Source organism: Notolepis coatsorum (assembly GCF_963971535.1).
Source record: "Notolepis coatsorum genome assembly, chromosome: 15".
Taxonomy (NCBI): domain Eukaryota; kingdom Metazoa; phylum Chordata; class Actinopteri; order Aulopiformes; family Paralepididae; genus Notolepis; species Notolepis coatsorum.
This window is the reverse complement of record NC_140179.1, coordinates 36,487,837-36,511,974: the sequence shown is the minus strand read 5'-3', so window position 1 is coordinate 36,511,974 and position 24,138 is coordinate 36,487,837. Positions and strand designations below refer to the sequence as shown.

The 24,138-nt window shown below is 42.7% G+C and overlaps 1 protein-coding gene across 1 annotated transcript in view; it reads left to right on the top strand.

Moving 5' to 3' along the window:
- The window catches only part of plxnc1 (plexin C1), a 100,528-nt gene extending 80,988 nt beyond the window's left edge, over positions 1 to 19,540 (top strand). Inside the window, exons 23-31 of the mRNA XM_084330751.1 lie at positions 184 to 284; positions 3,623 to 3,698; positions 6,715 to 6,749; positions 7,538 to 7,633; positions 10,322 to 10,485; positions 13,216 to 13,363; positions 14,157 to 14,297; positions 14,916 to 14,990; positions 19,178 to 19,540. Of these exons, the coding sequence (XP_084186877.1) occupies positions 184 to 284; positions 3,623 to 3,698; positions 6,715 to 6,749; positions 7,538 to 7,633; positions 10,322 to 10,485; positions 13,216 to 13,363; positions 14,157 to 14,297; positions 14,916 to 14,990; positions 19,178 to 19,282 (941 nt within the window). The 3' untranslated portion in view covers positions 19,283 to 19,540. The remainder of the gene's footprint in view (positions 1 to 183; positions 285 to 3,622; positions 3,699 to 6,714; positions 6,750 to 7,537; positions 7,634 to 10,321; positions 10,486 to 13,215; positions 13,364 to 14,156; positions 14,298 to 14,915; positions 14,991 to 19,177) is intronic.
- Positions 19,541 to 24,138: the final 4,598 nt, after the last annotated feature.

Sequence of the window (24,138 nt, the reverse complement as noted above, 5' to 3'; positions counted from 1 at the left end):
TGTAGCCCAGTTGTGATATGGTATGTTCTAACAGTTGATACTTCAACATTTTGGTTGTAAAGGCTTCTTCTCTAGACTGTAGTCAAACGTACAGCCACACACACACACACACACACACACACGCACACACACACACACACACACGTGTTAACCACACACACCTCCCTCACATTCTCTGTGTAGAGTACAAGAAGGAATCGAGCTACGTGGCGTTACAGGAAGTGGACGCCGGCTCTGAGGTTCTGGGGGAGGTGACGATGCTCAACACGCTCGGCCACTACAAGGTGAGGAGGAACGGGGATGTTGTGACACAGGAAGTAAAACAAGGTGAGGAGGACCGGGGATGTTGTGACACAGGAAGTAAAACAAGGTGAGGAGGACCGGGGATGTTGTGACACAGGAAGTGAAATTAAATCAATGGCGTGTGAGGAATATTTTCTTTTTTTCCTCCGTTGTCGTCATGAGAAAGACTTAAAGTTATTTGACCAAAATTAGCCCAGTGACTTCATTTGGAAATGTGGGCCTTATTTTGTCAAATGTTCTCAAACAAAGATTTAGCCAAAGTTGTGTGTCATTAAAAGGTTATCTTACTGTCGTAATTGCCAGTTAACATGGATTTATTTATGAATTATTATTTTCTCTGCAATTTATCAAAAGCTAAATCTAATGGCTATTATTACCCAAAGTATCAGTACTGTAGATATTAGATTCAGATTCAGATAATTTTATTGTCCGTTTTTTAAATGTACATACAGTACATTCAGAAAAACGTGAGATGCTTGTTTTTCCCGGTTCCTCAACCGTAGTAGATTTGTAAACATAATACACAACGTATATTATATCTATACAAACTATAACTATAAGCTATAACTATAAACTAAAACTATAAACTAAACATAATACACAACAATATAGTCTATCTATACAAACTATGCTATGCTAACTGTATAAATAGCTATAACTGAAACTATAAACTAAACTATAGACTAACTATAGACTAAACATAATACACAACATATATTCTATCTATACAAACTAAGGCTGTCAAAGTTAACGCGTTATTAACGCACACTACTTTAAACGCCACAATTTTTTTAACGGAGAGAGAGAGAGAGAGAGAGAGAGAGAGAGAGAGAGAGAGAGAGAGAGAGAGAGAGAGAGAGAGAGAGAGAGAGAGAGAGAGAGAGAGAGAGAGAGAGAGAGAGAGAGAGAGAGAGAGAGAGAGAGAGAGAGAGAGAGAGAGAGAGAGAGAGAGAGAGAGAGAGAGAGAGAGAGAGAGAGAGAGAGAGAGAGAGAGAGAGAGAGAGAGAGAGAGAGAGAGAGAGAGAGAGAGAGAGAGAGAGAGAGAGAGAGAGAGAGAGAGAGAGAGAGAGAGAGAGAGAGAGAGAGAGAGAGAGAGAGAGAGAGAGAGAGAGAGAGAGAGAGAGAGAGAGAGAGAGAGAGAGAGAGAGAGAGAGAGAGAGAGAGAGAGAGAGAGAGAGAGAGAGAGAGAGCGAGCTCAGCCCTTGTGAATGTAACAAGTTCTTAACGTTTTCTTTCCCCTATTATTTCATGCACACTTTATTCATTGTTTATTTTTTTTTAAACATTAGTTTAAAAAATGCTGTGAAGCACTCTGTGCGCTATACAAATAAAGTTTTACTTACTTATTTTGTGCATCACTCTGTTTTGAATTTTATGCAAATTTGAAATGCATGAGGGTCATCCTTGTGTTAAATGGCTGCATAAAGCAAGCATTTGTTGACTCATGTTGATAAGAGTATTAAAACTTGAAAAAGATCCATTTAAGGTATTTAGAACAGATAGAAAATTTGCGATTAATCCCGATGAACTATGGGACAATCATGCGTTTAATCAGATTCAATATTTGTATCAATTGACAGCCTTAATACAAACATATACAATACAAGGTATACAATACATATAATTTTCATGTTTTATAATTTTTCTGACCAAGCGTTGGAACCGAAGATAAAGCCCATTTTCTGTTTCCAAGTCCCTGGTTTGTGGTGAGAGATCACTGTGACTCTGTGGCTTATCAGCTCAGGCCCCTCAAGGCTGAGGGATGGATCATCTCAAGGCTGTGAGCTTTGGCTGTGCGGCTGGGCTTGCCGGGGCCAGACTCACATGTTAGATTAGGTGTTATTAGTGTAGCTGGAGGAAAGGAACACAGCGCTGCTCACTGGACGTGGCCTTGTCTGTGTATTGTGTTACGCTGACTGTGGGAAGACAATGGTTTTGCTTTTGCACACAGGAATGTAGTCGGGTAAATGTTGTCATTTCTGAGGCCAATAATCTGTCAATAATAAGGCTCAGTTTAATGATGGCAGTATGGCGTCTTTCCAGCTGAGGAGTAGGAGCTGGAAAATACAACGGTTCCAAATGAGTGTCTTACACATGTTTTTGTAATGTTTGTATCGGTAATAATTCATCCAAAATGGCAAGAGAGAAATTCTCAAAACTACTTCTCCATCTTCTTCTCTCCCATTATTCAACATCGTAGATATCGTAAAATCGTACTTTAGATTTAAAGGTCCCATGCATTATAAATGGCCTTTTCCAGTGTTTAGCATTGTTTCCTAGCAATGGGGGATTATATCAATGTGGTCTGTGTCGTTAATTATCATATTGACTCATCAGTCTAGTCTCGAGTTCACGAGATCTTCCCTCACTCAACTAAGCCGTTCTGATTTGACGGTATTGCTGACGTGAATAAGGTACTGATTGAGCTGATTGTTATCTGATTGGCTCTGTGGTTGTAGTCACCGCCCACAATTCGCTCAACAGAGCGAGTGGATTACTTCCTCAAACAGAGTGCCGAGTCCGACAGACAGCAGAGAACGAGCGAGCGAGGGAGAGAGAGAGAGATAGAGAGGGAGAGAGATAGAGAGGGAGAGAGAGATAGAGAGATGGAGAGAGAGGGACGCGTGGAGCATTTACACACACTTCTCTCTCATGCGTGTGTGTGTGTGAGAGAAGCTCCTGCCCCACGCGTGCGGGTCGTGAGGTTGTGTGTAAATGCTCTGTGTGTCCATCTCTCTCTCTCCCTCTCTATCTTTTTCTCTCTCTCTCTCTCCCTCGCAGTCGGGAGCACTAGCTTATCACTGTCAAAATATCTTTTGCATGCTCCCACGCACACGCCCGTATTCCGATCCGTGCAATAATAATCACAGAGGTATATATTGTCATTTGAAACAAGTTACCAATGTATTGTCCCGTGGGATTATGCCCCCCTCCCGCGGCGAAATTAATTAGTATCCCCCTCAATCTCTCTCTATCTCTCTCTGTGCCAGTCGCAGACTGTGTGGGTGACTGTCACTCAAAGCACTTATGGGCGGAGCCAAGCCAATAACAGCCTGAAATCCAATTATGCTTTTGAGTACTTGATTAGAAATATAAAACAATGCAATTTTTTTGAAAAAAACCTTACAGATGTGTTCCATAGACTCACAGGAATTGTGTAAATAGCAATGCATGTCCCCTTTAATTTCATTGCCTATATTTATGTCTTTCTACTGTTACTCCCATACCTGTACCCCCCCTCCCCCCTCCCCCATGCACTATACACAATACTAACTTAATAGACTGACTTCACCGCCCGTCTCTCGATCCCTCTGTGTAGATTCCCGACAGAGCGTCTGTCAAAGTCCTCTCTCAGAGAAGTCACCCCCCTGTGAGCCCCCAGCGCAGCGTAAAGGGTGAGCAGCTTTTATTCACATTTTAATCATTTAGCTGAACGCTTTTATCCAAAGCGACTTACAAGTTCTGTATGACAGGTCAGCAGGAAGGGTACAACTCTTTCAGCTGCGTAACAATGTTCGTCAAACAGTGCTGAAACGTGGGTGCTGCAGTGTTGAGTGCGTAGTAGTAGAGACATATTAGTATAGTAGGTAGTGATATATAGACGAGGACGATTAATTAGTGGAAGAGTGCATGATAGTAGAAGACGGTAAGAAGGTTAGTGTTTTTTTTATTCGATTTTTTTCAGATATTGATTGAAGAAGTATGTTTCTATATAGCGTTGACTGTTGTGTCTTTTAGACTGCAGACCAGGTTTGATTGATTGATTTTATTGATGGATTAAAAACACACAACAAGGATCCAAAGGATAACATGAGAGAGTAAAACCCTTAGGTTCACTTTGCACTGAGTTTAAGAACCAGAGCTGCTCACTTATAGCATGAAAGAACCCTTTGTGAATCCACCACACACACACACATTACATACACACACACACAAACATTACATACATACACACACACACATTACATACACACACACATTACATGCACACACACATATTACATACATACACATACATACACACACACACACACACACACACACACACACACACACACACACACACACACACACACACACACACACACACACACACATTACATACACACACACATAATTACATACATATACATACACACATACATATTATATATACACAATACATACACACACACAGAGACACAATAGAGACACAATAGAGAGACGACACACGCACACACACAGAGACACAACACACGCACACACAGGATCACGCATCCTCCATCTACTATCTAAAGATCTGTCATGTGCTCATCTCAGGCCCAGTCCACACGATCACGGGTCTTTTTGATTTTTTTTTTGTATTAAAAAAAAATTTACTCTGTCCACACGACTGGTTTAAACCCTGCACAGAGTGACGTCATATACATGTAGTACAATGCCAAAGCAGTAGGTGGCGATGTAGCTCAAATATGAAGGCCATTTCAACCAATCAGAAGGGTTTAGCATTAATACCGGAAACTGAACTGAAGCCTGGAACACAACATCCCTCCTTGCTCACAGCCAAACAATTCTAGTTTGCAGCTAGAACAACGTGCAATAAACAAAAAAGGATACATTCACTGTGTGTTCTGCCTCATTTGTTGATGAAACAAAACCAACATCTCACAAAAAGATTGCCGATTGTGTTAGCTTACATGCTAACGTGATTGGGATGTGCCATTATAATAGTATAGCATTGTGGCTAGCGAACGTTAAAGTTAGTAGAATGAATGGATGAAAAACGTTATTTAACAGATTGCAGAATGGGTACAATACAATACGGCTCAATACAAACAATTGTTAAGGGGATGCAGACTGTTATAGTTTGGACTGGGTTCCTTATAACAATAACTTGACAACACATGAGCTTAGTGACAAAATGGCATCCAATGTAATAAAAAAAAGTCAACCAACGAACTAGATTCCTGTACCGGATCTCCTCTCTGGTAAACAAGAATACCCTGAAGACTCTGGCAGGAGCACTCATTCAAGGGTACTATGACTATGCGTGCACCTCATGGTACCAAAGCACCTCAAAGGCGCTTAAAACAAAATTACAAACATCACAAAACAAACTGGTCAGACTACTACTTGACCTGAACCCCCACCTCACCCCTGCCCACTTTGACAACCTAGGATGGCTTAGAGTAGACGACAGAGTACAGCAACTTGCAATGGGCCTGGTCTACAAGATACACTATACGACCGGGGTGCCCATGTACATGTCAAAATACTTCCCAAAGGTCAGTGAATACCACAACCACTACACCAGAGGAAGCTCAACAAATCATGTTAAACCCAGATTCGGCTCAAACAAGGGACTAAACACGTTTCGCAATTACGCCCTACCCAAAGCTGTAAAGGAATGTGAATCCCTGCCCACATTCAAAACCGCTCTTAAAGAGCACCTACGGGAGGCTGCAATTCGAAACTGGCCACCGTAAATGCCCAAAACCCCCACCACCTCCTAATAGACAGTCTCCTCCCCGCCGTATGTATATTTCTCTCCCACCCACCCACCCCCCCCTAATGTACAGTCCCCTCCCCATCATATGTATACTCTGTCAGGATTTAGGGGTAACAGTACTGTATATTGGAATACCGTTTATGTCACAAATGTATCAGTACTAAATACCTATATGTCCCTATGCCATAAATGTCATGTATGTTGTGTATGTCATAAATGTCTATATGAATTGAAAATGGGGGACCCTGATGGAAACAAGACAAACGTCTTTCTCAGGTCTGCATCCCCTTAACAATTGTATGTATTGAGCCGTACTGTATTGTACCCATTCTGCAATCTGTTAAATAAAGTTTTCATTCATTCATTCATTCAGTTGGTAGCTACAGGTTTACTCTGAGCGTCAGGTCAGGAATGCGACAACAGACATCATCAGTCAATCACAACACTCTTCAACACAGACGATACGTTTCGAACAAAAGTTTGTTACAATCATTTTCATATAACGCTACTTTGGACAGCTCTGCCGTAAACACTGGAAATAACCTCGGTTTCTATGTCCACACGCAACCACTGCAACCGGGATGCGCGCAAAACTTCACCCTGGACTCTGGTTGTAAAAGAACATGTTGCAGTGTTCCAAAACCCCGGTTGCGTGTGGGCGAACAGTGCAACCACGCACATTAAGGCTTGGTTACATAACACCCTGCATGCGTGTGGACAGGGCCTAGGACGTCTTTCAGTCCATTCAGACTCCTCTTTCAACTCACTGTCTCTCTCCAGAGAGGAAGTGTGACGGGCAGCCGCCCATCCATCCAGAAATAGCCTCATTTACATTCAGGATTCAGAGAAAGAGGAAGCTGGTGACTGCAGGTCACAACCCCCCCTTTGATTTCTGTTTTCTCTTTGTTTGCATTTTCTTTTAGATGATCAAGACTTCTCCGTCAAATACTTCCACTTGGTAAGAGTCTGTTTTAGAGGTTTAATGACTATTGTGAGATTATTATTTTACCCTCGAGACAAAAGAGTGTTTTTGGACAGCTCATGAAGCCACGTTCAGATCACGTGGGAGTGTGAACGTGACCTGAGAAAGTAGGCATACTCAGACATTACTCTTTTTTAGATCATTTGGTGTGAAAACATTGTAAAAGTTGTATTTTCTTTGCGTGTTTGTTAAAATAAGTGGTCTACACTCCGACAGCCATCACTGATAGATGGAGTGTCTGGTCAGTAACAGTCTCCCAGTCCCTCCTGCTCTGCAGTAAACAGAAAATAGATTTCCTGGTATCCCGTTCTCACTTTATCCAATCAGAAGAGAGAACTCCACACTGCATAAAAATGGTCTGACAAAAATAAGAACTAAAGTGGGAAAGGATACCAGAACACACTTATTTTAACAAAAAATACAGCACCTTTATTCTGAAAGCTTAACCCTTTCACTACCACACTACAGAAGGTTAACCCCTTCACTACCCCACTACAGACTGTTAACCGAACCATCTGTAGTGTGGTAGTGAAAGGGTTAACCTTATTTAGTGTGGTAATGAAAGGATTAACCATCCGTATTGTCACAGTGAAAGTGTTAAAGGGGACTCCTGTGGTTTTTTCATCTGAAAGAAGCACATTTGACGGTCGAACCTGACGTCCTTGTCTCGCGTGACGTACTGCCATAACCGGTCTGTACCGCCATAACCGGTCTGTCCCAGCCATAACCGGTCTGTTCGGTGGTGGTCCCCCTCTTAACTGCAGATCGCTCCCGATGTGGACGAGGACCAGAGGAAGAACCCAGAGAGGAAGAAGCTGAAGCTGAAGGAAGTGCATCTCACCAAGCTGCTCTACACCAAGGCAAGAGGAAGCGCTTGCAACACCATGTCCTTCTCCTTTCTCCACCGCGCCACAGCCTATCAAACTGTCAGACCTCTGAGGCGTTGTATGAAAGTCAAGTGAAGTATTTAAACTTAGTTGCACAGTATACAGTCTGAAGTGTAGAATACATGGAAAATATGAATGTCTTGAGTTCATCTATTATTTTCTTTAACCTTTATTTAACCAGGCAGGTCAATTAAGAACAAATTATAGGCGGCTGGGTAGCGTAGAGGTCTAAGCACTCACCTATCACAGCAGAGGCTCTGGGTTCTAATCCAGCTGTCAGCTATACCTCCTACAAACACAATTGTCAGTGTTAGCGGGTGGGATATGAGTCCTGGTTGTTACAATAGCGACTCCTACTGGTCGGTCGGGGCGCCTGTTCAGCAGGGAGAGGATCTGGGGGAGATAGCGCAAACCTGTATGAAAGTTTCAAGTTTTGTTTTATTTGTTATATAAGGTACAGGTACATTACAGTGAAATGCTTGGTTCTGTATGAGCCCCCTGAGATTGTGCTTCATACAATAAAAACTAAAAGAATAAAGACCAAACACTATACAGAATATACAATATACAAACTAAAAGTACAAAATGCAAATGCAAGAGCGGTTAGGTGGCGTAGCGGAGATTGTGTTCGTCACCAACCCCGGAGCTGTGAGCTGGATTCGCCTGTTCGAATCCAGCTCACAGCACCAGGGTTGTCACCAGCTTGGCTGGCCGTTCACACTAATACAATTGGCTGTATTAGAGGGTGGGAGAAGCTGGCGGGGTGGGTCCGGGTCGTTGCAAACAGCGACTCCTACAGTTCGGTCAGGGCGCCTGCTAAGCGCGGATAGGACCTGAGTGGGATAGTGTGATCCTACCACACGCTACGCCCTCTCAGGGAGGATCCGCGCTGCCAGGTGAAAAGAAGCGGTTGATTGGCTGGACGTGTGTCGGAGGAAGCACGTGATAGCCTCCACTCTCCCAGATGATCTGACTGTGGGGGGTAAGTGCGCAGCGACCAGGAAGGGGATTGGGAATTGGCATACGACTAACATTGGGATGGGAGAAAAATCTGAGGAAAATGGAGGGGGAAAAAGATCAATAAAATAATTAAAAAAAAAAATGCAAATGCAAAATGAGATGGAGGTAGTGCAAATCTTTTAGTAATAAATAGATAAAATATGGTGTGTGTATCTAAAATTAGTAGTTGCACAGTATACAGTCTGAAGTGTAGAATACGTGGAAAATATGAATGTCTTTATTTATTATTTTATTTAACCTTTATTTAACCAGGCAGGTCGATAATAACACATTCTTATTCACAACGATGGCCTGGCGAGAGGACAAAAGGGCCTCTTGAAGGGTAACAGGGAAAGGGGACAAAACATTTTAATAAAATGGAAAAGAGACAGAAGATACATCACAGAGGTAAGGGACATAATTAAAACACATCAAACAAACAACCCAATAAAATGACACGGTATGTAATACATGAAGCAGAACAGACACATTACAGTTAAAAGGCTGGGTGACAGTTGCAGGTGTAAACAACTCTGTGATAGAGTCCTTAAAAGTAGTGAGGGGGATCAATTTGTTCATTTTCAAAGACTCTTGCGTCTCATTCCAACTGCTGGGATCAGCAAAAAGACATAACTTCTTGGGTGTTGTATGAAAACACTAATTTGTCATTTCCTGGGCAGTGGCATCATTTCAGTAAAAGGCAAGGTATGGCGAGGAGGGGGGGGGGGGGTGAAGGTTTGGTCAAATCAGTTGTGCAATAGTCACTTTTGGTGAGTTGTTTCTATACAATTCAGTTATATGACATTTAGGTATGACACAGGACTACACAAGCATTTTTAGTATAGAAATGTATCAACAGACTAAAGCAGGGAACCACAATATTTTGCATACGAATTATGCAGAATGTAATATCATAACTGTCTTTCTTGCAATTGAGCCAATTTTCCTTGGGTACGGTTTTGAGGTGTGTGTTCAACAGAATGTAGTATCAAAAACACATTCACAAAAAGTATGGGTTACTGAATGCTGAACTGCACTATTATAATCACTAAGCCAGACCTTACCTGTGTCCCTGTATCACTTGTCTCTGCTGCCCTTTGATTAAAAAACGTCCCTATGTCCATTTTCCTTTTTTTTGGGCATATTTCAGTTAGTCACCTAGTAAAAGTGAGATAATTGACAATATCAAAACATGCTAGGGCTGTACCGAATAGTTCGAAGCTTCGTTCATAATGTTGACATTCAAATTCTAAATCAACATAAAAAATTGTAATAATTTTTTTTTCTTTTTTTACATTTTTATTTGCCAAGGTATGGCGAGTGCCATACCTTGCCATACCAAAATGACGCCCCTGAAGCTGGGCTAGCTGCTCCATACTGCTTCCAGTCTGTATGCTAAGCTATGCTAGCAGGCATCTGGAAAAGCAGGCTTCTCCCTGTGGCTTACTGGACACATGAGAAAGCTAATATCAATCGTCCTCTCCGAATCTGGAGAAGATGGCAAATAAGTGTATTTCCCAAAATGTTGAAGTGTTCCTTTAAACTTAACTTGTTGAAACCTGCAGATACCCTGTCGAAAATAAAACACATGGGGTAGGAAACGTGTACGGTAACGGGTGAAAACAGACAAAACAAACGTTATCATTCCCCTGCTGCCCTCAGGTGGCGGTGCATTCATTCGTGGAGAAGCTCTTCAGGGCCATCTGGGGAGCGCCTCAGGGCAGAGCACCGCGCGCCATCAAGTACTTCTTCGACTTCCTGGACGTCCAGGCGGACAACAAGAAGATCACGGACCCCGACATCACACACATCTGGAAGACCAACAGGTAACAGTTACAACAACACCTGTTCTGTTTTTTTTTTTTTAAACTTTGGCCATTCTGCTGGCTCTTTTTGCGTTTATCGCTTTTTCTCTGGTCAAGAATGACTGACAGAAACGGGTTGAATGGGGGTATAGATGGGGGGAAGACACTCTGAGAAAGTTACGGCTTTGTCCGGGAATCGAACTTGCTACCCCAGATCCGTGACGAGCACGGTTGTCCCCGGCGCCGAAATAGCGCTCGAGGTACGCGGTGAGCTACTGGAGCTCCCCACCTGTTCTGTTTTAATGAGTTTATCACAATTTGAGTCCGATTTGCAGATGTTCCAAGAACAGTACGGCAGTACGAAGTGTTGATATTACCGGCATCGTTGCTGAAACGTTTGATTGGATGTACGTGTTGGGTTCTAGGAGGGAAATACTCTCATTTGATTGGTCGGTTGATTTTCATTCATTTTTTTTACTTGCGTTTTTATTTTCATTTTTTCAACAACATAGACAATACACTTCAACATACAAAACTATAAAGACATAATATCAAAAATAAATAAAAATAAAAAACAAATAGACAAAAATGAGAAAAGAAAAAAGGGTGACATGAGTCCTTCGGTCCATTCTATATTTACATTGTTTATTTACATTTCCATTTATTTTCTTGTTTCCCTTTCATTCTTCTGTGATGTTGTTCCTTTAGTTTTCTTCCTATATTCCTCCCACTTTTCCCATTTTGACTCAAATTTCTCCTCTTGCAGCCTCAGCATATCTGTGATTCTCTCCATTTCCCGTATCCCCTCTATTATCTCTGTCCATTGTTCCTTCGTCGGTGCTTCTACTCTGTACCACAGTTTAGTCAAAGCTTTCTTGGCTGCTACTAATAGTATCTTAATCAAGTATTTGTCTTCCCCCTGAATTCCTTCTTGTGATAGGTTCCCCAGATACAATACTTGGCCTGCCTGGGGTATTTCGTATCCTACTATTTCATTTATTATCTCTCCTATCTCTTCCCAATAGTTTCTTATTTTCTGACAACCCCAGAATATGTGTGTGTGGTTCGCTACTTCTTGTCCACATTTTCTCCAACATGGTTTCTGTGCTGGTGTGTAATTGCCCTGTATTTCTGGTGTTAAAAAAGAATCTAATTATGTTTTTCCACCCAAACTCCCTCCATATCCTTGATCCTGTGGTTGATTGTTGTATCTTACATGTTATACCATTCCTCCTGTTATCTCAATTTCTAACTCTTTCTCCCACTTTTCTTTTATATACAAGGTTGTAATTTCCTTACTGTCCATTATTGCCTCATATAGTGCTGATATAACCCTCCCCTTCCTTCCTATGATTTTACCATTATCTTAATTACCCCATTCTGTTCTTTGTCTCTGTCTTGTTTTATTTCTTTGTTATAGTAATCTCTAATCTGTAAATATCTAAAGTGGTCTCTATTCTCTAGTCCGAATCTTTCTTTCAATTTTTGTAGAGTCTGCATCTCCCCTCCTTCTATCATTGTACATATTGCTGTTATCCCCCCTCCCCCCCCCGTTCCCATCTTTTGAACCCATGGTCGTCTATCCCTGGTTTGAATTTGTTTTCGTGTGTTATCCATCTCAGTATCTTGGATTCTTTTTCTAGCTTGTATTTCTTTACTATTGTGTTCCATATGTTTATAGTGAATTTGGTAATTGGGTCTAGTAGTTGTTCCTGTCTTCTGAACAGCTCCTATTGGGTCTCCTATCTCCTATTAGTGCCTGCACTTTGAATCCCTCTCTTTTGGTTTCTATATCTTTCCATTTGGCTTCATAATTCACATTGCACCAGCATGCTAATGTCTTAAGCTGTGCTGCATAGTAATAGCCTTCTAAACTGGGTACTGCCATTCCTCCTTTCTCCTTTGGTAGTTGTAGAGTCACATATCTGATCCTTGGTATTTCCCCCCCCCCCCAAATGAATCTTGATATCCGTCTATCCTTGAGCTGAAATCTAGGGGCATTACTGTCCATCTTTCTAGGTCTCTCTTGATTTTCTGATTAATCTGTGTATAGTTTGCCTCGTATAACCCCTCCACCCCTCTTGTAATGTTCACCCCTAAGTACTTGATCCTGTCCATGTCCCATTTAATTTTTTTTTTATCCACTTTTTCTCCCATTTTCTATATTTTCTCCCATCCCAATTTCGTATCATCCAATTCAACCCTCCCGTCACGAATGCTGTTTCTTGCCTCCCACAAGCCGGCTGCAATGTGGACTAAGTCATACATAGCACAAGTCCCCTCCGGTACTTGAGGTAACAGCAGTCGCATCTTTTCACCTGCGCAGCTCGATCTCTCAGTGGCGAGGAGTAACGCGTGGGAGGCTCACGCTGCCCCCAACACTTCCTGATTCTACTGCGCAGGCGCACCAACCGACCTGTAGGAGTCGCTGTCCACAACGCCCGATCCCCACCCTTCAGTTTCCCTCCCCGTAATACGGCCAATGTGTATTACTGCGGACGACCAGCTAAACTGAAAACAATGTGGAGAGCTGGATTCGAACACGCGAACCCAGCGTCTCCACATTGGTGGCGAGTGCCTTGCCCACTACACCACATAGCCGCCTCATGTCCCATTTAATTTTGTATTTTTCTTTGATCTCTATCGTTGGAGTGTAGTTCGGTGCTAAAGTCTGTGTCTTCGTCACGTTGAGTCTATACCCTGAGTAATATCCATATTCTGTCAGTAAATCCACCCCCCCCTCCCCCCCAGCTTGCCCCTGCGGTTCTGGGTGAACATCCTAAAAAACCCTCACTTCGTGTTGGACACGGAGCAGACGCCCCACCTGGACGGCTGTCTGTCCGTCATCGCTCAGGCCTTCATGGACTCCTTCTCGCTCTCCGAGACTCAGCTGGGGAAGGTACAGTATTAAGACACATGTCCCTTCATCACATCTCTACTAACATGTCCCTTCATCACATATCTACTAACATGTCCCTTCATCACATCTCTACTCACATGTCCCTTCATCACATCTCTACTAACATGTCCCTTCATAACATCTCTACTAACATGTCCCTTCATCACATCTCTACTAACATGTCCCTTCATCACATCTCTACTAACATGTCCCTTCATAACATCTCTACTAACATGTCCCTTCATAACATCTAACATGTCCCTTCATCACATCTCTACTAACATGTCCCTTCATCACATCTCTACTAACATGTCCCTTCATAACATCTCTACTAACATGTCCCTTCATAACATCTCTACTCACATGTCCCTTCATCACATCTCTACTAACATGTCCCTTCATAACATCTCTACTAACATGTCCCTTCATAACATCTAACATGTCCCTTCATCACATCTCTACTAACATGTCCCTTCATCACATCTCTAACATCTTTCATAACATATTTACTGGTAGTAGTGGTAGTAGTGGTGGTGGTGGTGGTGGTGGTAGTGGTAGTAGTGGTGGTAGTGGTGGTGGTAGTAGTAGTGGTGGTAGTAGTGGTGGTGGTAGTAGTAGTAGTAGTGGTGGTAGTAGCAGTGGTAGTAGTAGTGGTGGTGGTGGTAGTAGTAATAGTAGTAGTCTGCCCTGTCCTTTTGCCACATCGATACGCACACACTAAGTCTGATGTATACAGCGAACATGTCTATACTTCCACAGTACTATGATATATGATATGTCCTCTGTGTTCCAGCATGCTCCCACCAACAAGCTGCTGTACGCCAAAGACATCCCTAAATACAAGCAGGAAGTGAAGGCTTACTACAAGCAGATCAAGGACCAACCGCCAATCACCAGCTCAGAATTCAAGGACTTCCTGCTGGAGGAGTCAAAGGTGATGTTCATTTCTGCACACTTTACATGTAAAACTGTAAAGGCCCCATGAAATCAAAATAGATGTTTGTCATTTCCTGGAAAACAAAAATGATTTTGATGAGTCATCCAGCACACGGGGCGTATACAAATTTTGACGTTTCATGGGGACATGAACAATAGCATATCGCCACCTTGTTAAAATAATGGCTTAAGTCATATTTTCAAGTTGCGGAGAAACTGAATAAACTGAACCAAATATAGATTATTTTATTTTTATTCACAAATGAATGGAAGCAGATACGGATCGGCTAGGCTAGCTTAAAACTCAGAGGCGTTTTTGGCCAATAGCTATAGGCTAGCTGATCCGTATCAGCTTGCATTCATTTGTGCTAAGCTAGGCTAGTTTAAAACTCCGGGAGAGGTGTTAGGATAGCTAGTTCGTACCCGTTTCCATACATTTCTGCTAAGCTAGGCTACAGTAGCTTTCTACTGAACACACAGAGGAAATTGGTATCCATCTTCTTGTCTGACTCTGGAGAAGACGGTAAGAGCATTTCCCATAACGTTGAACGTGTTCCTTTTTAATACGCCATCTTGTCTAAGAAATTAAATGTTTATTGTTGTCTTTACATTTCAGAAACATGAAAATGAATTCAATGAATCCGCAGCCCTCAGAGAACTGTACAAGTTCATCCAGCGGTACTTCACTGAGGTAAGTGCTCTAACTCCGCCCACCTACAGTATCAATAGAGTTCACACATTCAGATACTCTGAAGTCTAGACGGTTCTAGTATCTAAATGTCCCTGTACATCCCGTCACATGTGTGTGTGTAGAAAGAAACGTGTGTCAGATGGCTGAGGGTGTGGGACTATATACACACATATACTTATATATATATACACATAAGAATATTGGCAGATATATTGATATTGGAATTTTTTACTCTGTGATAACGGTATCAGCCCCAAAAACCCGGGCTCTACAACAATGAATATATTACAACACGGTCTGTGTGTGTGTGTGTTAAACAGTCTAAGAGATCTACCAAAACATAAACTTTATACACATATTATACACACAAAATGTGTTAAAGACTCAAGACTCAAAATGAGGCTGGTCCTTTAAGAGTTGTTATGCCATCAATGACTCAATTTGTGGAACTGAGTCTTTTTAGGATTAGAAACTGAAAGTGCTTATAGTAACTGATGCTCTCTCTTTGTGTGTGTTGTAGGACTGTGTTTGCGTGACTCTTCCTGTTTATATGGGTGGAGTGCAACTGTACTAAATTTTATTTCAGCCATCACCCTTTTTATTTTTAACACTTAGGTTGGATTTTACACTGATAAAAACACTAGCACTTGACTAGTATGTACATGAGGATGTTAATTACACTGATAATAACACTAGTACTTGACTAGTATGGACATGAGGATGTTAATTACACCGATAATAACACTAGTACTTGACTAGTATGGACATGCAGATGTTAATTACACTGATAATAACACTAGTACTTCACTAGTATGGACATGCAGATGTTAATTACACTGATAACACTAGTACTTGTCTGGTAGCTCCTTGATGTAACTCCTGCTGCTAACGCTGACATGTGTTTTCTAAGTGTGATAGATGTTTCCTAGTGACTCAGCCAACTCATGGGTTTGCTTCACACGACTCGGACTGGAGTCTGACTGGGGTTAGAAACTTGATGACTTGACATGCTCTCCTTTCCACAGTATAACGTGGAATATATATATATGAAAGGAAATTAAATTGCAGCATTTCAGAAACCCTTTCATGATGACTACTATAACTAATGAGTCACAAAGGGTTAAAGATCAGCTGATGTTTTTACAAAGTAATTTCCACAGCTCCTCAACAACAACAGCAGCAGTGTGATGAAGCAATGTTTTTATGAATCAGTTTTACCCCCCTGACTATTGGAAGGGGCAATACTATCGGGAATTGAGGATGAAATAGGCTGTTGACCTTGTTTGGTCAACAAGGCACAAGTCACTGACGTTCAGTCACATTTTGACACTTGGGTCTGCTGATGTGAATGAGTTATTCTGCTGATGTGAATGAGTTCTGCTGATGTAAATGAGTTATTCTGCTGATGTCTTTGTTTGTTGTTTTATTGATATTTGTTGTTTTATTGATATTTGTTATTATTCTATATTAGAAAATTTGGCATACATATTTGTTTGTATGTCTGATTTTGATTGGTTGAATGGTCTATAATTGTTTGTATATTTTATTGGTGTTTTATTGATATTTGTTTTGTTTATGTTTTATTGATTATTCTTGTTTAATTTTATATGTTTGGATCCAGACCCCAGGAAGAATAGTCGCTGCTGAGGCAGTGACTAATGGGGATCTGAAATAAAGAAATAAGTTATTCTGCTGATGTGAATGAGTTATTCTGCTGATGTAAATGAGTTATTCTGCTGATGTGAATGAGTTCTGCTGATGTAAATGAGTTATTCTGCTGATGTAAATGAGTTCTGCTGATGTGAATGTGTTATTCTGCTGATGTGAATGAGTTCTGCTGATGTAAACTAGTTATTCTGCTGATGTAAATTAGGGATGCACGATATCAGCAATTATGACGTCATCCCGATAAACCCGATAACGTTATTAATAGCTCCGATAATATAATATATTTTTTGGTAAAAAAAATGCGTGTGGGTGAATTTGGATGAATGAATGAATGAATGAATGAATGAATGAATGAATGAATGAAAACTTTATTAACAGATTGCAGAATGGGTACAGTGCAGTACAGCTCAATACATACAATTGTTAAGGGGATGCAGACCAGAGAAAGACTTTCGTCTTGTTTCCACCAGGGTCCCCCATTTCCAATTCATCGTAACATATATGACATACATGACATACAGATAGACAGTACTGCTACATCTATACATTTATGACATACCAGATTTGCAATTACAGTACTGTATTTGTGATACAAAAAGAGTCCAGAAAGAAAAGAGTATATACATTAGGCGTAGAAACTGTACATTGGATTGGGTAGGTGGGGGTGGGACTGTACATTGGAGGTGGTTGGGGGGGGGGGGGGGGGTAGGAGGGGGGGGGGGGGGGGTGTTGGGTAGGAGTGGGGGGGGGGGGGGGGGTTGGGTAGGAGGGGTGGGTGGGGGACACTGTATAACTGTACAAACAACACTGTACATTGGATTATGGGACTGTACATTGGACTGTACATTGGAGGTGGTTGGGTGGGTGGGGGGGGGGTGGGTAGGAGGGGTGGGTGGGGGACACTGTACAACTGTACAAACAACACTGTACATTGGATTATTGACAAGACCATACTTGGTAATTTACTGTACATTGGCGGGGGTTGTGTTCGGACATTTACAGGGGCCAGTTTCGAGTTGCAGTCTCCCTTAGGTGTTTTTTGAGAGTGTTTTTGAAAGTGGGTAGTGATTCACATTCCTTTACAGCTTTGGGTAGGGCGTTCCACATTGATGTGGCATAATTGCGAAACGTGTTTAGTCCCTTGTTTGAGCCGGATGAAGTGCGTTTGTTTTGACTGTCGGCTCCTCCCGTTTTGCCAGTACTGTGGTACGACTGGTAGCGTGTGGTTTAGGAACAGGGCGTTTTACACAAATCCAGCGCTTCCTTTCTTGGCTGTGACGTAGCCACGTACGTTTCTTGAAAGCAGCGCGGAATGTAAACAAAGATGGCGACGCTAGTGGGGATTGTTTCAGAGGGGAAAAGTTCGCTTGCTATTTGTAATAAATGCAATGCAGAAGTTCCACGAGGAGGGAAAAGTGCAGCGGCTTGTGATACATCCAACCTAGCAGGTCACCTGCGGCATCACCAATGCTGCGATGGTGTGTTATTGTGTTAACTTAAAAGCCTGCGACGACGCAGGGATCTAAGCAAAGCTAGCCCCTTTCATGGCTGATGCAACCCTTGGTTGAATACGCAGTCACTTATTGCTCCGTAGTAGCCAGGTTAATTTGCACCACCAAGGACTGCTTAAAAGCTAGCGGCTTGAGCCCTTGGGTCATTTGTCAAACTTCTTTAATTTAGCAAACGCCTCATCAATAGGTACAAGCGAGGTCGTCGTAGGCTTCTAACACCATCGCAGCGGTGGTGATGCCGCAGGCGACCGGCTAGGTTATGTGTCCACTCAAAGCCTTTCTTTCAAGGCGGACAGCTTTGAAAAAAGAAGAAAAAAAAGCTTTGAGCGTCTTAGGTTGGATGTATTATAAGTTGTTGACGGATTGTGAATTTTCATTTGGAAAAATAAATATGGTCACTTTATCAGTCAAAACTGTTGTCTTGGCTTTTGTTTCTGTTGTCTGGTTAGGTCAAAACTACAGGAATATACATTTAAGTTGGTGTTAAGTTATTGTCCTGGGAAGTCTTTTTATGTATTATTATTATTATTGTATTGTGATATGTTTTGTTTCATGTTGGAAAAAAAAAGAAAAAAAATTGACAAAAAAAAATATACATTCAAAAAAGAATTTTTAATACAATAAATATCGGTTATCGATATCGGCTTGAGGAGCATAAAGTTATCAGTGTCAAAAAAATCAATATCGTGCATCCCTAATGTAAATGAGTTATTCTGCTGATGTGAATGAGTTCTGCTGATGTGAATGAGTTATTCTGCTGATGTGAATGTGTTATTCTGCTGATGTGAATGTGTTATTCTGCTGATGTGAATGAGTTCTGCTGATGTAAATGAGTTATTCTGCTGATGTGAATTTCTGCTGATGTAAATGAGTTATTCTGCTGATGTGAATGAGTTATTCTGCTGATGTGAATGAGTTCTGCTGATGTGAATGTGTTATTCTGCTGATGTGAATGAGTTCTGCTGATGTGAAGAGTTCTGCTGATGTGAATGTGTTATTCACCTCCAGATCAAACAGAAGCTGGACCAGAACGACGCCCCGGCTGAGCTCAAGCAGCAGATGCATCGCGTCAAAGAGCTGTTTGACAGTTTGAAGAGCTGCTCTTGGGACTGAGCGGAGGTGTGACCCCAGAAACTGATCCGAGACCTGCTTACCTACTCCTTTTCTTTACCATGGCATTTACACACAATACAGAAGGGGACTTCCGCTGTAAACGGTCTGTCGGAGCAAGAGGAGTGCAGAGCTTGCTGAAACCCAGAGGACCCTCCTGGTCAGTGATGCTAGTCTCACATCTACCAGCTGCAGACAGTTAGCCCCACGCTGCAGACAGTTAGCCCCACGCTGCAGACAGTTAGCCCCACGCTGCAGACAGTTAGCCCCACGCTGCAGACAGTTAGCCCCACGCTGCAGACAGTTAGCCCCACGCTGCAGACAGTTAGCCCCACGCTGCAGACAGTTAGCCCCACGCTACAGACAGTTAGCCCCACGCTGCAGACAGTTAGCCCCACGCTACAGACAGTTAGCCCCACGCTGCAGACAGTTAGCCCCACGCTGCAGACAGTTAGCCCCACGCTGCAGACAGTTAGCCCCACGCTGCAGACAGTTAGCCCCACGCTGCAGACAGTTAGCCCCACGCTGCAGAGTTAGCCCCACGCTGCAGAGTTAGCCCCACACTGCAGACAGTTAGCCCCACGCTGCAGACAGTTAGCCCCACGCTGCAGACAGTTAGCCCCATGCTGCAGACAGTTAGCCCCACGCTGCAGACAGTTAGCCCCACGCTGCAGACAGTTAGCCCCACGCTGCAGAGTTAGCCCCACACTGCAGACAGTTAGCCCCACGCTGCAGACAGTTAGCCCCACGCTGCAGACAGTTAGCCCCATGCTGCAGAGTTAGCCCCACGCTGCAGACAGTTAGCCCCACGCTGCAGTTAGCCCCACGCCGCAGTTAACGCTGCAGACAGTTAGCCCCACGCTGCTTACTACTTACTCATCATGTTGCCATATTAACTAATGGACATATTTTAGTCCCTTTCAACAAGTTAATATAGGTCTTTGAGCTCCCCTAAACATGACTTTGAAGTTTTTTTTGCTAGCTGCTTGCTTAACGAGCTGCTTTTATCGTACAAACGCGATAATCATCGTACATCTCGCATCGGTGCATGAGCCTGTACCGTTTAACGGAATTCTGATCCAAATTTCAAACTAGACGGATGAAATATGACTCAAGATCCAGCAATAGCATAGCAATCTTGTGGTTAAGATTTGTCAGAAACATATTTTAGGTTCAACTTTAAATAGAAAAAAGCAGGAGGAAGCCGGACCAGCACTCTGATTCAAAAAGGTTTTAATCGCAGCCTTGAACAAACATGTTTCGAAGCAAAAGCTCCTTCGTCAGTGTTAGTGGCTAGCAACGATAGCTTGCAAAGGTGGGGGCTATATACAAGGTAGGCAGGAAGTGACATCATTGCAGGTGAGACTGGAATTGCTAGTCAACTTTGACCGTAGGAACTCAAATGTAAGGACATTATAATGTGTTATAATGTGAAGTAAACTAAAATTAAATACAAATAAAAACAACAAAATAAACAACCATAGCTAATAGGGCTAAATAAATGAGCAAATTACATCAATTGCAAACACAATTCTAGCTATGGTTTATTTTGTTGTTTTTATTTGTATTTAATTTTAGTTTACTTCACATTATAACACATTAGATTATAATGTCCTTACATTCGAGTTCCTACGGTCAAAGTTGACTAGCAATTCCAGTCTCACCTGCAATGATGTCACTTCCTGCCTACCTTGTATATAGCCCCCACCGTTGCAAGCTATCGTTGCTAGCCACTAACACTGACGAAGGAGCTTTTGCTTCGAAACATGTTTGTTCAAGGCTGCGATTAAAACCTTTTTGAATCTGAGAGTGCAGTGTCAGATACTGAGAGCGTGGTCTATCTTGACTTTCATTCATAGCTACCCTGGTAGCTTAGAGACCTGCAGCTCCACCCTTTACAGTTAACCCTGTTCCCAGTGGATTACAGCAGCCTTTGCTGCTATAACTATGGAGTTGCGAGGCTCTGCATACACCAAGGGGGAAAGTGAGAGAATCTGTCTCTTGTTCCCTGCCCCGGAGAATGCGGCACCTCCCCACAAAGGAAGGGATGCATTTGCCCAGTCTCTTTCTAGTCTGAGGCAGAGAGGCCCGTACCCTACTCCATGGCACGACCCTCACCAAATACTGGCAGGACGCCATCATCCCGAGGGGCCTGCGAATCGCCAAGGAGCCCACTCTTGGACGTGAATCGCCCGAGTTCTGTGCGAAGTGGTGTTCCATTTTAGATAATTGTTCCTTTGATTTGTTACTTTTGATTATAGACAATGAAGGCTCCAAATTGGCTTCGGTTCGGGCTGAACTTTCCTCTTTGGAGGATGAAATGAAGAGCTCCTTAGCTCCCGGCCAGCTGACCGAACTGTTGACCTGAAACTGGACAAATAATACAGGCACGACATCGAGCTGCATAAGAGAGCAAAGAGACAAAGAGACGAGCAAGACTATGCTACACACATGGTGCATCCCTGGCTTCACCACCCCCACTCCCGCAGGCCTACTTGGCAGCCCAGAGACCGGCCTAGGCACCCCGATTCTTCTTCTTCAGCGTTGAGCTCGGATGAGGCGCCCATGGAGATGTTTCCGAAGTACTCCTCCGCAGCCAGTAGAATTTTCCGGACGGCCCTCTTCCGCCTCGGCCTGTGAGGGGCCATAGGAGGAAGACGGGGAGGAGTAGGAGAAAGAAATGTTCATCGGTCCGGGAGATAAGCACCATTTCTAACATTGTTAACATTTCAGATGTACAATTGAGTGACTCGCACCAGAATGTCCTTTCTAAAGGGTTATCGTTTGTAGCAGGCCACTCTCTGAGCAGGAAGCGCTCAATGATCTTTCGTGTGACGAGCTACTGAAAGTCAAGTTCACTGGACAGGCCCTCGCAAAGTTCTGGATATCAGTCCGGAACGAGTACCCAGTGTTGTGTAATGCTGCGCTGAGAAAACATGTCCCCTTCGCATCAACATACCTCTGTGAGGCTGGATTATCAGAGTAGAAGCGGATCTCTGCCAAAGAGCACGTGAACGCATTTTCTTTTCATGTTCTGGCAACATTTTGGCTAAATATGCCTTGTTTTATAAATGTGTATACAGAAACAATTCCATTGCTTTTGTTGATAATGTGCATTAATTTCATTGATAGTGCTGTAATTAAATTTAATAAATATGCATGATCAAGTTCAACAACGTGTGCTTTTATTTTATATTCCTTATTTCCACGTTGAATTTACGCGATACATTAACACATAGGACGCCAGACCCAAGTCGGGTTAACTCGCCGAACGTTGGGCGCCAAACCCGAGAAAAGTCGGGTTTTCATCGTTATTTCTTTTATTCGATATTTCCATTCATAATCCATCCATCCAGCCTGATGTTATCATTGGGAATGGGTCTGAGATCGCAAACGTCCAATACCGCCACCTAGCGCCTTGCGGCCGGTATTGCACATCCTTGGAAACCCTCTGTCTCAGCCTGTACGTCGGTCTAAAAAGTCCGGTACAGGTTTTCCTTCTCGGGCATGAGTAACGTTTATAACACATGGATTGGGGAGACTCTAGCACCGCCGGTTCATGTGCTTTGGTGGATTATCTTGGCAACATGATCGACATCATTACTTGGAATGGCGATCAGATAATTGGAATATTCTTTTTGCAGTACAGTCCTAGTCAAGGTAAGGGCTATATGCTATCAATCTTGCGTTGATCCAATAATTCCTTCCCCGCGATCGGAGCGTGTGTCTGTAATGTGTAACGTATTCCGTTGGTGACAATCGAAGCATAGAAAGCCCCCCCCTTTCATGCATGCATGATGAAACATAATACCGATAATCTAGCGTTGATTTCAGATTGATTGTTGATCCAAGCTAAATGCACTAAAACGCTGTTTAGCTGCGTTTCCTGGGATTACACAGAATTACTCTAAAACTATACTCATATTCACCACGGTATAAAACGGGAATGTATGGATGAAAAAAATTCAGTTTTTTGCATCTTGACCGGAAGAAACTCAATGACAATCGACTATATTATTAGATCCATAGCTATAATATTTACGGTAATAGTTTTTAGCACTGCAAACACCGGCATGTATCCCCATTCATTACAGCGCTGGCACACACGGCCATACACCCACAGCGACCTCTGACCAGGGCTGTACGCTAAGCTTTTTCACTAGGGGCACACTTGCCCCTAAATGAGAAATTTAGGGGCAAAAAATATTTTTTAGGGGCACATTTTTAAATAACAATTTTACCATTATTTATATCGATTGTTTTTGATTTAAAATCAAGATTTGATTTTTTTTAATAAAATATATATATTATAATCATACTTGTAGTTGTATTATCTGCGAGACATCGCCACCACGCAACAAGTCAAAATGCTCGCTATATGCAACCAGCTCCACTGTCTGTGTGTACTCGAGTAGCCTCCAGCTACGGCCAGGATTCTCCGGAGTTGCAGCTGGACCCTATACTGTAGCCTCCAGCTACAGCCAGGATTCTCCGGCGCTGCAGCTGGACCCTATTGACTATATTCAGCGTGCCCTCAGCTCGAATACGCATCGACTCAGTGTTATAAGACATTGATATCAGGAGCTATCTGAACTATTTAGTTTAATGGGACGTTTCGTTTTGAACAGTGAGCTAACACGAGCTATCATGCACTACTAGACTTGCTGGAGCATTTGTTGATATCAGTAGCTAGCCGGCTGGCAGGCTCACCGAGGTCCCAGTGTCCCACTAGAGACTAGTGTTTACAACAGCCACGGGTGCGGGAAGAGCAGCAGACGCCGCCGCTCTCTCCGTGTGTCTGAGTTCAGTTCAGTTCGGCTCACTATAGGTCGAACGCGTCGAAAATATGAAGCAATACT